Genomic DNA, 16165 nt, shown 5'->3' with positions numbered 1-16165 from the left:
TGTTGTGATTTAGATCATCCTACACTTCTTGTATATTGTATTTAACTGCACCAAAAGTTCTTTAAGAAGTACTTACGTCAATGAAACACCTTTCAATAGTGATATTAGAATGTGTAACAATAGCAACACATTCTTCTTCAGTGACCACAACCAGTGCATGTGAACTGGAGAGAAAGCAGAGCACGCACATACTACAGCAGAGCTCTGGCAGAGACTGAAGGTGCAGAACTGTATGTAAATGTGCTCTGGTCCCCTGGAGAAGAGTTTAGGAGTGTCCTCAGGTGGGACTGATCAAGGCCATGAAGGCCTATTAGAGCTTCCACAGCCTTGACAAAATGCTTTAAATATTTCCTTTTTAATTGAGCTGTAGCTCAATTAAAGATCTCATTGTACATATGAACTGTAAGCAGCTTAATACTTGTGTCCAGGGGGTGAACGCAGTAGTTAGTTTTGCTCGTTCCCTCCGAGGAGGGACCACGGGACGTGGAAGAGGCAGATCCAGTTCTGTCCGTTTGGCTGATGTGGAGAAAGGCAAAGGCAGAGATGAGCGTTAATGCTACCGACCAACCAGGTACTTAAATATGAGCAAAAATGCCAAACAAAACAACAAAAAAAGCAACAACAAAAAACCCCACACCACCACACACACAAAAACAAAACAGAACAAAACAAAACTGAGAAAAAACATATTTTGCCTTTAAGATGTCACACTTTCATGAAACTATACTACAAAATCAGTGCTGCATGATTCATCTTTCCCCAGGTCACCATGGTTTTTCCTGATGGCTTGTGCTCATGCCTGAAGTCCTTTTCCCCTTCTCTAAAAGAACTATGTCACCTAATAAATGTGACTCCAAACATCCATACCTACCTTTCACTTCTGGTTTCTTCAGTAAATTCTCCATTCTAGGAGGTCTCTTTTCCTGGCCCCTATCCTGTCGCCAGGTTATTAATAAAATGAAGGAAGAACAGAAGCCAGCAAGAGGAATGTTTCAGTCTGATCAGCCGTGGCTTTGCATAAATGGCAGAATGAATGAGCCCATTGTGAACTGCACTTTGGTACTAATGTGTTTCTCTTCCCTGGCACAGCTTTCCTTGGCGGCTACATTTTCTAAATAGGCTGACCATCCCTTCTCTTTCTTTCCATTTTTAGTCTTCTTTTTCCCTGTGAAAGACTATGACTTTGTGGTTGATGGCATTATACACGTCACTCCTAGAAGAGAAGCAGCAATATATTTATTGATATAAAATTGTAATTTACAACACTTAATTGTAAATAAGACAGTAACTTAGCAAAACTTGAGATGACTGGATGCACTTGATCATTTACTGCATAGAGGATAGGGTTGAACACATTTATTGAGGAGTCCCTCCTGCTGATTCACGAGGTTCAGAGTGGACCCCCTTCCTTTCTCAACTCCTTAAACCATGGAGGATAGGAGCCTAGGTGTGACTGGACCCATTCCTAGTCTCAGAGGCTGGTCAATGGTTTATGTCTAAAGGACTATAAGTGTACAGTCAATCTAAGACAGAATCTTAGTGAAGTTCACAAAACTTAACAGTCACTTACTGGGATCTGTAAGGTGTCTTGATGTCAGTCTGTAAGGGATCTCTGTGCAAGTGTAACATTGAGAGGCATCCCTTCTCCAAGGGAGATCCTATTGTGCAGCTGGCTGTTGTGCAGGAGAGCTTGAGTAGCTCCTGAGCTACTCACTATCTACAGGGTAAGATGATAGACCTGTAGTCATGTTTTCTGACACATAATTGTCCCTCAGCTGTAGAACAAGGTGTCTGTCCATCAGTTCCTCCAGCAGTCAGTTTGAGCCAGTACTATGGTCTCTATCTGCCTGAGCAAGGCCTGAGGTGAACCAATACCTCAGTCACTATGTTCTTCAATAAGGTCTTGGGTGCATCATTCAGCCTGAGTACAGCAATGGAAAGATGGAAAAGGTGGCAGGCAGCACACCATCGGAGAAATCACAAGGCATACCAATTTGTGTCAGGCAAATTCACATCAGTATTTTGTATTACGGGAAAATTTAATCATCTGGCTACAGCTAGTTGCTAGTGTATGCAGAGCTCTAGTGCGTTCCCATGCACCAAGAATTAAGGTGAGCATTTTATTAAGGTAATGTTGATGAACAAATCATGGGTAAAATAACTTCTCTAGCCATTGTCTACCTTCTTCTACAAAACTGCATAGACTTTTATCTATACAAACACTGGAATTTATGTTTGTTTCCTGATCTTGTTTGCTTTATGTTCAGCTACAGTATACTTTCAAACCTGAAGCACAGATCACTGGAAGCAAGTGCCCACTTGGAACAACATGTACACTTCCTTTAAGACAAAAAGTTGATTTCTGGCAGTAAGAGCAAATCCGCTGACAAAGTCCAGAAATACAAAGGCTACTTCCTCCAATTCATTACTATCTGCACTTTCCTCTTGCACAGCTATGTTTTGGTTGATGTAAAATAGTTTTCATCCTTCCTAATATGCTTACCTGGCTTACTTTCACACCTGAGATCTGCTGAGACATGTATGCTTTGACTAACTTTCATTTTTCTTTGCATTCTAAAGAAGTCTGACATATTTTCAGAATTTGATAAACAGGTGTTATTAATAGATAACAGCTACAGAAACACCATGTTAGTAACTTCAAAAAACAAAACAAAACACAATTTAACTGTGTCTTCACCTTTTGATACCAGATATTTGCAATAGGAATGAATTTATTAATAACCACTTTGTTTTTTCTCTCAGTCTACAACATAAGAGGCATAAGAAGCTCGGAAACAATGGGTATTTTATGAGCACTTCAGTACTCATCTTTGGTTTGCTAGGGCAGAAGCATGTAGCATTACAGTGAAATATTCCAACATAGAACATAGTCCTCATCCCTGAAATTTACCTCTGTAACAATAATAATGACCCTCTGGAATGTAATGAGTGTTGATTTTCCTTTCCAGTGTGATCATCCTGTTGTCTATTGGGAGGAGAATTCCAATCAATTTCCTTTTTCCATTGAAACCAATGCAATCAGTGAAATGGACCATTTGGTAGATGTAAAGAGATTAAGCAGTGCTTACTTCATAAAATATTTATAATATGGATAAGGGTCTGAAAGAAAATTGTGAAGATCCAAGTAATTTCCAGAACTACAAAGTAGTAAAGTCTTGAAAAAGTCTTCCTGTTTCTGGGAGAGAACAGGAAAATGAGTCAGCTTCAGGAGTGGGATGTGTGCTTTCTTTTTCAGCTCTGAAAGCAGCTATCTTTTTTTGCATTTTGGGTCTTGTTTTGCTCTCACCTTCCCATTTGGTAATGTCATTTATCTCTCAGACAATTTCTCAGTAAATAAAACAATTATTCTGCAGAAGTAAAAGCACCCTACTTGCCAGTTATAATGCAAAACTTATTAATCTCAAATGAGTAAAAATTGTGGTTATAATAAGAGAAATTATGAAAAAAAGGATGAGCATTGGCCAACATTTCCATTGTAATCTTTTCTTCCAAGACAAAGTTCTGCTGAATATTTCATTGTTTGGCTTTCCTTATTAGAGCTTTGTGTTTAAAGGTTCTGAGAGAACACTGATTTCATCACTGAAATGAGAAAGGAAAAAACAGATTTTAAATCAGAAGATACTATTATGTTTATTATTTATACCTAAGCTAATATACAGCGTAATGTAGAGCAGATAGTTTTATTGGTGGATGAAATATTTTTCCCTACTGGTTTCAGCAGGCAGGAGATGAGAAACCAAGTGTTCAAATAACATTTAAATTTAGATGCAAATGAATTTATTTTGCTATCCAAACCAATATGCATATTTGGTTGTGATTAAATGCTTTTCTTTGAAAAAATAATACAGTAGGTTTGCCTCTACTTTGAACTTTCCAAATCCCACTTGAGACAGATGTAAACTTGGTGGAATTTTCAGAAGATCCAGATTTATACTACTGAATGGCTACACACTGTGCCCTATAGTCTGTCTGACTGCATTACTATGAATTCACACATAAAATGTGCTTGCTGCCTTTGAGCTGAAAAGTTCCTTCTGTACCTCTACTGCTCTTTTTCAAACTATTTTATTGATAATTGCATACACGCTTCACACAATTACTTCCAAAGTAAACAACCTTTTGTTTTGTTTTGTTTTTTTCTTTTTTTACATTATTTAATCAATGAAACAAACATTATCAATGTAACAAGCTGAAAAATACAGCGAATCAATACAAGACTGAGGTAACAAAATACATTGCCAAAAAACCCAGATTCCAATGCTAGAATTTAGTGGTTATTACAGGGGAGACATTTCACAAGAATTGTAGAAATAATTCTTACACAAATGGCATGCAGTGGACTGTCGGAAAATACAGCCAAAAACAGTGCAACAGTTTTCACCCCAAACAAGCTAAAATGTTGAAATTTGTTTAAACTATAATATGACAAGTTGGAATTTGAAAACTACTGCCTCGTTTTAGTGCTACTTGGACAAACATGTATTTTGGCACTTACTGACACTGACAATACAGATAAATAAGGGAATAATATTGCCTAAACATATTTTATATCTTCACAATTCTGGGAACAGTCACTCTGAGACAATATGTATTTCTGTACAACTATTGCAGTTTTTCTTTTTGATGGATGAAAACTTGCATGGTTTGTTATATTTTGAGAAAATGCTGTATTCACCAGTACTTATCTGCAATATGCTGTGTACCAACAACAGCTTTTAACTGACAGTAAAAGTGCCTGATAAGAGGAAATGGTACCAAATGACAACAGAAACCCTCTAACCAGTAGCTACAAGCTATTTAATAATCATAAACTCATCTAATATTGGATCAAGATATTTTAACAATATTATTACAATGCTTCATTACTCTGATTTATTAATTTATATTGTACAGTGATTTCCCAATTGTGCTACTGAAAAGATGACTATTGTGCATTATCTATCTGCTATGTTCACTTCCCTTCCATAAACTTTTTCACTTTCAAATGATAATAATGTGAAGGAGTTCAGGCTCTTCTGACACACTTCCAAATTCCAAGGTTTCACATAGGATTATTTGAAGGGTTTTGTTTCTCCACATAACATATGTATATTTATACATATGATCAGATATATAGATATATTTGATAAATAAATGGGTGCAATAATCATTCATAAGTGCTTCCATCCATTCACAGCACACTATTTTGGAACCTTTCTGTCAAAGACATTATGTTTTTAGTTAGGAATCTGCTTTAAAAGAAGTGAAAATCAATCATATTCTAACTTGTGCAAAAGGCTCTATGGCACATAATTTTGAGTAACAGCATATTTTTTAGGAATTTTACAGTAACATATACAACACTTCTGAGACATCTAAAGCCTAAAACACTACTAAGTTCTGAATGTATACAGGCAATCTTTCCTCTTTCCAAGGGAGCTGTGTCAGACGTAACTGAAAGCTGCCACAACATCTACTAGTTTATCTCAACTGCAGTGCTCTGGACAATATGTCACTGGTGTTGTCTTCCACTACATCACACCAGAAATGAGTGGTTGTTTACATGCTTCTAATGCACACACATTGTGCCAATAAGTGCTTCATTTTGAATTTAACTTACACTTAAGACAGATCAGGATATTCCCTTTTAAGGAGAAGGGGCCACTAATAAAATAACTTAAATATAAAAGTTTACATGCACAGTTGTTTTTTGGCCACCATTCTTGAAGTTTGCAGTTAAGATTTCACTTGAGTGGACAATACCTGGGCAATATTTTAACTGTTCTTTCAACAAACTTTCTGTGAATTTTGACATGATCTCAGACAAGTTATCTGCTCGTGATGGCCAAATACGTGCTGATGCAGAACAGAAACATTTGATTTGTTTATTTTGTTATTTTACAAGAATTTTAGTTTTCCATAAACAGAGAAATAAATAAGTCTTCTTTTGCAAATGGAAGAGAGAATTCATTTAAACATGATTTAAAAGAAAGAACCAATTTCCTCTGGGGTAGTTTTTGGAAGCTCACATTTAAACCAGTAATGCAGGGATGTTTCTGCTATGGCAGTGTCCCAGCAGCCCTTTTAACAGAAATTATGTGTCTGCAGAAGGATCAAGAAGTTTCCCTAGCTTTAAGGGTCTAAGTGTAATCTAAAGTAGTGACAAAACTGCATATGGTTCAAACCATATCAATGCTAAAAGCATACAACACACATGGCGATAGGTAGCATACTCAGTAAAATCGCAATCCATGTAACCTGTGTCCTCATGAATATTCTTGCTGATAACAAATCACTGAAGTACACAGGTGCAGAATAACTCCAATGATGTATTATAACAGTTTTAATTGATTTACTGATTCACTACATTCAAAAATTTTACATTTTACATTAGCAGCACTGGATGTCCTGCCTTTGTAGATACTTGTGTTTTTCTTGGTCCACTGTTGTATTATTTTAACAAGCAAGAAGAAAACAAATGTAAATACATCTTGTTTGTTTGTTTTAACACAAATCATGTGTCATCAAAGAATATCTGTCAACTTTACACAAATTTTCATGTTCCTACTCACAGGAGCTGTCAGGATCTGTATTATTTTTGAAAATGTTGTATGCTTTAGGCATCATTCTCAGGACGAACATTCAAAATAACACAACAATTACAGTCGACCTCCATTCAACAATACAGACTATCGTTAGAGAAGTTTCAAAATCAAAATTCAGAAAATTACACGAATACCACTAAATTGAACAAGACTGTTCTAATATAGGCTCTGTCTATTGAAAATGACTTCCAATTTTTCATGGTCTGTAATCTAGATCTTGGCTTGCAAATCTCTCCTCCATGCAGTCCTAGGAAACAGAAAAGATTTTCCTCTTCCTACAATTAACAAGGTTTAATTAGACATTATTACAGCAGAAGAGATTTTAACCAAGAAAGCATTGAACTTATCATGAGAATAGAAAAGAACTGTGACTACATTTGTACTATGGCACAGCAGGGATACAGCTATGAATGTAGGAAGAGTTCCTGTACAGGAAAAGGCTCAGATAATGAGAAGGCTTGTTGTTGTTTTTCCCTTTTTAATTCTGTGGGCATAAACGTATAGGCTTCTATGTAACTGCTGCACTACCAGACAGTCTTGCCTAGCTTTCAATGCCATCGTGATTTTGGAAATGCAGTACCATGACTGTATGCCATAAAGGTGCATCATGTACTGGAATTGAGTGAGGCTGAGTCATCAACAGACAATACAGCAAATAATGTTATGGAACCATTCTGAGGAGTCAGGGCACTGTGTATCATACAACCTGATTATCTGCTGCCCTGTATGAAGGAAGAGCAGTTCCCTTTACCATGAACAACATTCAGATTTAAAAACCAACCAAACAAACAAAAAACAAACTGTAACAGTTATATGGCTAGTAAGAGAACAAAAAAAGACCTTTAACACAACATAGATTTAAAACCATATACCTTAAATTCATTGTCAAGGTATTCCAGAATAACATAACCAAATAACAATAACTGCTCTGTGCCAAAATACATTTTTACCATATAGCTCAAATTTGAACAAAAGAATCATCCAGAGATTTGATACAAAATCTGAGGCAGCCACATTGCAAAGCAAATCAGTGGACTTACGTTATAAAAACGTTGTTCCACAATTTTCTATCCTAACTGACACTCTGCAGCAAGTTAACACTGTCAATTATTTTGTGCACTATAAAGAACTGAAACCCAACATGGGCCAAATGTTCTTCAGTCACACAAAGCAGCTTAACAATAAAAAGAGCAATTTAAAAAAGGGTAGGCAGAAGATATGATGCTTGGTTTGTGGTCAAACATCAGTTCAGAGGCAGTCTGTGACCACAGAAAGCTGAAAACTCTAGAATCCTGCAGGAGTCAGGATTAATCTTGTGTCCCTCTAACTGGTCTGCTTCCACTCAGTGCATGAGACTATATCTGGTTCTAAGGACAACATTCACTTTCTGCTTTTAAAAGGTGTGTCAGAATCACTTTCAAGTTACACAGAAAAGTGCTGAAGTAGTTGCAGCTGGCTTACATCAGGAAAACTACTATTTTCTTCTCTTCCTCCAAGAACAATAGCTTGTTTCTTCAGTTTGGCACTTGAAGTCACATCAGGTAAGAGCAAATTATTCAAATGACATTAGATTAGCAGGTGCCTGGAAGAGAATGTACATTATTCAGCAGTATATTGCTCCTCAGCATATTACAGCATTGGGAAGCTACAAAATCACGAAATTACAGAATGGCTTGGGTTGCAAGGGACCTCAAAGATTATCTTAGTTCCAACACTCCTGCCGTGGGGAGAGTTGCCAACCACTAAATCAGGCACCAGGTCATGTTGTCCAGGGTTGTGTACAACCTGGCCTTGAAAACCTCCAGGGATGGGGCGTCCACAACCTGTCTGTGCAGCCTGTTACAGTGTGTCAGCACCCTTTGAGTGAAAAATTGCCCTGATATGTAATCTAAATCCAGTGAGACAATAATATATCATTCAATGAGAAAGTGTCATCAGTCTCAAACAGGTCCAAAAGAGAGCCAACCCCATAACTGAAAAAAAAAGATAAAATACTCAAATGATTTTTCTCCTTGTGGACCAAATCCAGTTGGAGTATTCTAAGAAGTTTTTAGTATGCATAGAATGTGCATGTATGTGTAAATAAGATTTTTGAGCTGTGTCCTGTTACATGTCCTGTGTAGTTGAGCATCCTATTAATATAAGCCTCTGGAAACCATTCCAGAATGAACTTTTTTTTTTTTTTTTTTTTTTTTTTTCCCCTGAAAAATGAAGTTGCTGTATAAAGGACAAAAAGCATAACACAGGACACTCTCTTCAACATAGTTATAAACCCAGTCATGAGTTTAATTTTCAGTATGTTGGCTACCTTCTTTGTTCATGATTAAGCCCCTTCTGAAGTAAAGACAGGGCTACATTAGTATTTGAAGATGCTATTACAGAGGTTTTACTCTATTAACGTCACCAAACTTATAGGTAGACTGGTAATAATCTTGATTTCAGGTGGGTACTCTGTAGTTTCAAATATATTTTATTCCTCCTATTGAAAACCTGGATCACTGTACAAAATGACTTGTCCCCACAGGACCGTAAGTGCACACAGATTTGAAAAGAAGTATCTCCTCTTAAGGGTTTTCTGCGAAATACATAAAAGCCAGTAGAGACAGTTTCCTAGTCTTACCTGAGGCTTGTTGCTTCTGCACGCATCATCCAAATGCTTATGCCATAATATTGCATGAAACCTTGAACCAGTCTGGAACTTGTAAACATTACCTATAAGAGAATGAAGGGCTCTGAATTTGCAGACAGACATGCTGCTTCAGTGGATTCTGATTCCTGTGCAGAAGCACAAGTCCTGAAGTAAGCTGCTGAATTTGCATTTGAGGAGCATAGTGCTCATACAAAAAAGCCCATTTCATAATCCTTGGGTGAAAGCAGCATGAGAACATACACGTTCTGTAAAGCTAAGAGCAGGGTATAGGAAGAGGACAAAATGCAGCTACAGAAAAAATCAGTTAGTACCAGTGAGTGGATCTGTTTTATTTCTGGTTCTATTCTCATTAAGACTGCTGTAGTTACTGCCAAACTTCTTTTTTTGATATTTGTGAACAAAGTTTTCTTCAGTGTCATACCGTGTGCTTCCTTCATGCTTTGACATCTTGTAAATTGTTACTTGTTATGAAATATATCACGCATCTCATTCAACAACCAAGAGATGCACTTGTCCAGAACTGAAGCTGATCACATGAGAAGTGAAAGAAGACTCAAAATTCTTTATGTAACCATTCAAAAACCAAAATATTTTGTGTCTTTCTGATCTTTTTTTAAAGGTGGGTCAAGTTGGAAGAATTATGGAAGTTCAAAATTAAATTTTAAAAAGTAATGAAGAATAATTCAAAAGGCTTTTTAGGTAAATGGCTTGATGTTTGAAGAATTTTCATAATAAAGTAATTTTCCCCATTGCAAGTCAAGATGTGATATTGGCCAATTTAAAGAAAGCTATTCAGCCACATGCAGACATCTCTCATTGGTCAGGCAGTATCCACAAATCTTCCAGTTACTGTCAAGATGCAGCAATATGTCTGTAAGCACCACAGAGGTAGGGACTGCACAATATTGTAGAAGTATGTTCACCTTAATTTGAACCCGCCCTTGAAAATCTCTCTTCAGTCTTTCAAATGATTATCACCATAAGTCCTGTAATTGATAAACTCACCAAACAGTTATATAACTATACTTTCTATCACAGAAATATAATTCAGGGAACGCTCACCATGCAAAATTTACCTTTGTCAGGGTTATTTAGCTGGAAAATATCAGGATGTTCAGGGTCATCAGGCAGTGCCACCATCCAGCCCACGATGGATATCTTTTTACTAGGTGTAGACTTATACTGCAAGAGACAGAAAAGTATGTCATAGCTAAGAACATACTGGAGATTCATTTTTTGTTGTAGACCTTGTGCAGCCGTATTGCTTACCCTAGAAGAACAGCAAGTAAACTTAAAATACCTTTTCAGATCTGTCTACGAATATGCAGATTGCTTTTAGAACAAATTTAAACCTTACATGTTTTCTTTCATTGCCTCTTAAAGATTTTGCTCCAAAGTACAGAAGATTTGATCCTGAAAGCATAATCCAGTATCTAGTCCATGAAGAGAGCTGAATCAAAAAGGAAAAAGATAATAGAAATTTAGCATATTTTGGACATTTAAAAAAACCTATTCACAAGCAAGTCCAAGTGCTAAAAAAGTTAAGTTTAGATGCAAAGAATGGGGATCTGGATGGAGTATCTTCTGGTATAAATCATACCAGATGTCTAAACTAGTATGTTTACTTTGTATCCCATAAAAATATCTTTGTATCCCATAAAAATATCAGTACTGATTGGTTCACTGTTCTGCCTTCTGCTAAGACTTCTGCATTAGAAGAATAACAATTATTGAGATGATATTCCTGCTCTTTTCAAATCTTTTAGGATTGAACAGTAGGGATCTACATAAAAGCTTTCAGTGAACTCAGAAGAAAACAACAATAACAAAAAAAAAAAAATTAATTGGAAACCTGTGAATATAGGTGTCATGGTTAGCCCGTGACAGTAGGGTAATTATGAATGTCCATGGCTTTGGTGCTAAAAGTGAGTGCCCTGCAGCCTTCCCAGTTCACCATGATATTAAATTTCTGCCCTTACATAAAGGCATGTTGAGTGAGAGAGATGCTTGTGTCTGACTATGCTGCCACGACCTAGAGAAATTAGTTGGAAGTGGAAGTGGAGGGAGAAGCAAAGCTGCTGCAAATCAAATGATATGCAAGGATTACAAACTTGTCATAGAACAGTTCAGATTTTCAATATGATTTTACAGTTGGTAATAACAACAAACATTTTTTTTGTGCGCTATCAATCTGCAAACTTAATATAAGCCTGAAAATCTAAAACAATTGCTACTGAATTAGAATCCTAAGAAGAATTAGAATCACTTACAGTAGGTTTCTTGCCTTCTTTGAGCAATGTTTTTCTTCTTAAGGGTCCTTCCATGGTAACTACTCCCATGGAACTACCTAATGTGCAGCTGCAGGCTCCTGTTGAGCTAGAGAACCATAACATTACTATGTGTTTTGAAAAAAAATATGGGCAAGAAATAAATAATTTAAATCTATTTTTCCTGCATTGCCTTGATTATAGTGTATCATTAGACACAACCCTACAAATATCTATTTTTCAGATCTATGCACCAAAAAATAATTGGTATTTTTTAAACACAGCATGTTAACAAAATACTCTGTTCTCAGAGCTTAGACATGAAAAACAAAACAAAACAGAAGAAACACAGAGATCTGAAGTCAAAGGAAAAATCAGCAATTTTCTATTTTATTCAGGTAAATTCAAGAAATTATCTAAAAGTGAATGAATGAAAGTGGCTTAAAATTTCAGCAATTGGAGCCCCCGGTTTAGCTAGCAAAAAAAACCCAAACCATTACCTTGGCTATTTAGAAAGAAGTTGGGATAGCTAAATAACACCAGGTAACTGACTGTACAGTTATTAAAATAGTTTTTTCCTCACCCAGTACAAGCATAGAACTTCCTGTATCCTACAGTGAAAAAGTGCTACAGCTGTAAGAACTCAAGTACAGTTAGAAATGCAAACTGTCACTACGAACATGACAACCAAAGATCAATTCATAGATGATAATCTAGAATTATCTGCTGCTAACCTCTGTTAGCTGTTCTGTGATCACGGCTCTGATACTCTATAAAGATAAGGGACACTACAATTCATCTGAAGCATCTGAGACTTTTTTAATCAAATGGACTGCACTATCTATGCTAATGTATATCCTTGCCAGTTGTAGTTTTCTAATATATATAATACATAGAAGACTCCAGAAAAAGAATACATACAAGCAATAGAAATGCTTGATTGTGGGTAAATACAAGAAATGTATTTTAAGGAACAGTTCTTTGTGGGTTTAATATGTGCATCTCACTTCTATCTTCCCACATCTTATTTTTATAGTTTGCATAAAATTTTGAAACAAATCTGCCATATGCATGTATAAAAGAATATTTTCCAGGAGCAGGTTTAGTTGTAATACTGTTAAAATATATATTCTTTTACTTATTTTTAATGTATACATCTACATTTCTGTGTAACTTCTAACTTGGGCTGCTGTCAAATGTTACTAGCTCAGCCAGAATGGCTATTCTTACATTTAAAACAGAGCAAACTAATTTAGACAAAATAAAAACTGACTGGATTTGAACTCGAACTAAATATCAGTATTTGCAGAATACCATGTTTGGGGCGTATTGTTTACATATACTTCTTTTATATACTTGCCACTTACATGTACCTCACTTGCAACTACCACAGAATTTATCTGGAAGTTTCAGTCAATTAATGTTTTTTATCACTTTAATTATACATATTTTTCCAAGTCACCTCTCTCTGGGCTGGAAACTAATGATCTGTTTATGAAAAGTCCATGTTTTAGCAGCAAGCAGCATTGGAAGTACCTGCTACATAAGCACTGAGTTTGTTCCCACTCCCACACCCCTATACTGTACAAAAATAGCATATCCTATAGTGCTTTCTGACACAAAAAGATGTTACGAGTAGCTATCCTACAAATCAGGAAATTATGAAAAAAAGAGTCAAAAAGGCACATTTCTAATAACATTACTTGCCACATACAGCTTTAATAAAAACAAGTTTATAAAAAAATGCTAATATAATATATGTTAATAATGATAATTACATCTGAGTGGGCTTTGACACTGTTTTAACACTGACAGGAATTTTTATAAGTGGAATAGGAAGAATCATAAGTTGGTACAGTAATACAAAAGTAATCCTGGACACAAAATACCTTAGGCTAGGAAAATGTAGACGCCCAAGTGAAATTTTATCACCATAAACTGAGCACGATAGGCCTGAACTGTACCTGTAGACACAGCTTTGACTCCTGGGAGAATTTCGGATTGGCACCCTCCAATTCGGCCCCAGCGTAGCATATAAACGACCCCTGTTTGTGCATGTAAATATCTGATGAGTGAAAATCTAGTCTGAAATTTCAACAGTTAGGCTCTGGTAGATATGAAAGAGACCTTTTCATGTTCATGAAAAGAAAACTCAACATTACAGCATTTTAATCTAGAGTTTTCGATTTTAAAAAATTTAAGTGATAATAATTAAAAAAAAAAACATAAAAATAACCACTGATTTAGGGCTTATTTGTGATAGAGATCATTCAGGAATTTCTCTACATCTGGTAGTGCTAGATCAGATTAGTACTCAGTGAGTGCAAATGAAAATTAACTCACCTTTCAAGCCCCGATGACAGCTCCTCACTAAATTCTGAGCTTTCACTGCTATCTAGAAAAAGTGGAAAACAGAAAAGGAGTAAGAAAACCATCTAAAATCAGAAGAGGCTTATATCAGCCCTCTCGTTTATAATGTATCACTAATGAATGAAGTCACCGTTACTGTTGTGTTTGAATACCAGAAATCTGCACATTACTTTTATTTTCATTATGTTGTTTCACCATAAATGCTGAATACCTCAGAAACACAAAATCTAATTACTCTGCACGACAATATTTCTACCATAACATCTGAAAGTCAATTCAAGCTATTAGACATGATATCACTGTTTGTTTGTAACAAGCATGCACACCTGGAACAGCTGGTATGCCAGATGCTGCTAGGAGTCATAATAAATCAATGAGATGAATTCACAATGATAGCCCTATTTCTCATCCAAGCCCTTGACCAATCTGTCTGTCCTTCCCTGGCATAGCTATATAACTGTTTTAATTTGTCAAGGACTGATAAAAGAAAGTTGAAATAAAGTCAGTTAAGTAACTGAGTAGTAACTCCAATCTCCTTTCTTCTATACAGTAGCACAGTCTTTGCCCAGGAGCTAGTAAGCTCCCTAATTCCTTGATTTTGGATATCTCTGTGACTTTACCAGAGAACTGGGAGGGAAAACCAGGTAAGTCAGTCCCCTACTCAGCCTCTACCTATGGAAATGCCATTGGTGAAAAGCGAGTTTAGCATGTGGCTGTGGGTCGGGCTCTGTGACTCCAGGACACTGTCATCCAGGAGGTGGCGCGGCCTCTCCGTCGGGAAAGTGGCGCTTTTGCTCTCCACCACACTGAACTGACACATCATGCTGGAAAATTGGAAAGAGAAAAATGCAAGAACCTTCTTATGTCATCTGATAACAACCATTTGTGTCTGATATTCCACTCAGGCTTTGCTTTATCATACAATGAACATAAGGTCTACAGGTTATTATGTAGCAAGCAGATAGTTGGTGCTGCTTACATTGCTGCTTGACTACCAGAGCAATTTTCAGACTTCAGCAGCCTTTTAAAGTAACAATCATTGTATTTCTTCAAGTGGGAAGCTAGACAAAGTTTTTTACTCCTACCTGTACAATACTTCAACATCCTGAGTGGATGCAAAGGTAGAAAAACAAGCAGATCCTGCTAAGGCACTGCTCAGGGGTCATTAAGCTGAACAAACACATCAGTAGTGAACTAACTTTACTTAACACATTAAATGTGAAATTTGGTATATGCTCGCCTTAACTGGGAGCAGGTGCTCATACATAGCTAGAAAAGTGTCTCATTTGTAGAACAGTGCAATAGGTCACAGCTTTCCAGAATGACAAGAATACTGCCAGCAAAAACACAAAGTGTCAAGAGAAAATTTGAAAATACACAGCAAAGCCTGAAGTATGCCTGCAGTACAGGAAAGGAAAGAAGCAAACACCAAAGTGTTCTGCTGCCAGATTAAACCTCAGTGATGCATGAAACTGCCTGAGTGTGAGGGAACCTGGAGTACCAACTTGTTTCCCAGGCTGTGACTCTTCCTGTGCCTTGGTATAGGAGGTGTAGACAGACTTGCTGCTACTGAGGTGTCAGGACATGTTGGCCTCCTGCTGAATTTCATAATTGCTGACACTTCAGCTGGACCTGAAAGACAGAGATCATTTAACACTGAACTGCTGCAAAACCAAGAAATTTATGGGCTCATGTGTTTAGCAGCTGATTAAAATTAATTATTACAGATATCCTGAAGACATGATTTCTGACGAGTACAGCATTTGTAGCATCCATTTCTCCTGAGTTAGTCTCTACATACTTGAAGTGCCCAAAAATAATCTTTAAAATATCTTTGTACATACTTTCAACAGTGAACTCCTGCAAAAAGTCTTGGCACCCTTACAGTAGTTGTATGTGCCAAAGTGCAATATGCAGAACCATAATGTCAGTCTGCATCTCAGTTGTGAGTAGGAATGTTCACACATGTTTAAAGTTTCACTTACAACTCCATGTTGCAAATAAACTGTAAACAGTCTGCTCATACTGACTGACAATTTGAGCGTGTAAGAGAAAGCAAGGGCTTTTCATGTGTCTTACAGCCAGACAGATATATCGCTTCTCACTATGAGGCTTAGGGATGTCTCACTACAATTATTCCTCTCATTTTACGGATTTTACAAGGCCCCAAGAAAACATGGACAAAGTGTTCTAGCTACAGTTCCTTGATTCTGTTTGCAAAAGACTGGCAGTGAATTCTGCAGTACAGTGGAGAACATGGCCTACTATCCTCA

The 16165-nt window shown here is 36.7% G+C and overlaps 1 protein-coding gene across 6 annotated transcripts in view; it reads right to left on the bottom strand.

Annotated features, from left to right (window-relative positions):
- Nucleotides 1-1294: 1294 nt before the first annotated feature.
- Nucleotides 1295-16165, bottom strand: part of RALGPS1 (Ral GEF with PH domain and SH3 binding motif 1) — a 99810-nt gene continuing 84939 nt past the window's right edge. For 2 of the 6 annotated variants that reach the window (XM_072352332.1, XM_072352331.1), the window contains 8 exons: nucleotides 15398-15524; nucleotides 14565-14716; nucleotides 13866-13917; nucleotides 13487-13567; nucleotides 11526-11631; nucleotides 10613-10705; nucleotides 10332-10437; nucleotides 8591-9317 (listed from right to left, as the gene is read on the bottom strand). In XM_072352332.1, the coding sequence (XP_072208433.1) occupies nucleotides 9085-9317; nucleotides 10332-10437; nucleotides 10613-10705; nucleotides 11526-11631; nucleotides 13487-13567; nucleotides 13866-13917; nucleotides 14565-14716; nucleotides 15398-15524 (950 nt within the window). In that variant the 3' untranslated portion in view covers nucleotides 8591-9084. The other 4 variants (XM_072352336.1, XM_072352335.1, XM_072352334.1 and 1 more) reach the window with 4 other exon arrangements.

Source organism: Excalfactoria chinensis, chromosome 18 (assembly GCF_039878825.1).
Source record: "Excalfactoria chinensis isolate bCotChi1 chromosome 18, bCotChi1.hap2, whole genome shotgun sequence".
NCBI classification, from domain to species: Eukaryota; Metazoa; Chordata; class Aves; order Galliformes; family Phasianidae; genus Excalfactoria; species Excalfactoria chinensis.
Note: the sequence above shows the minus strand (reverse complement) of the source record. Positions and strands in the feature narration are given on the sequence as shown.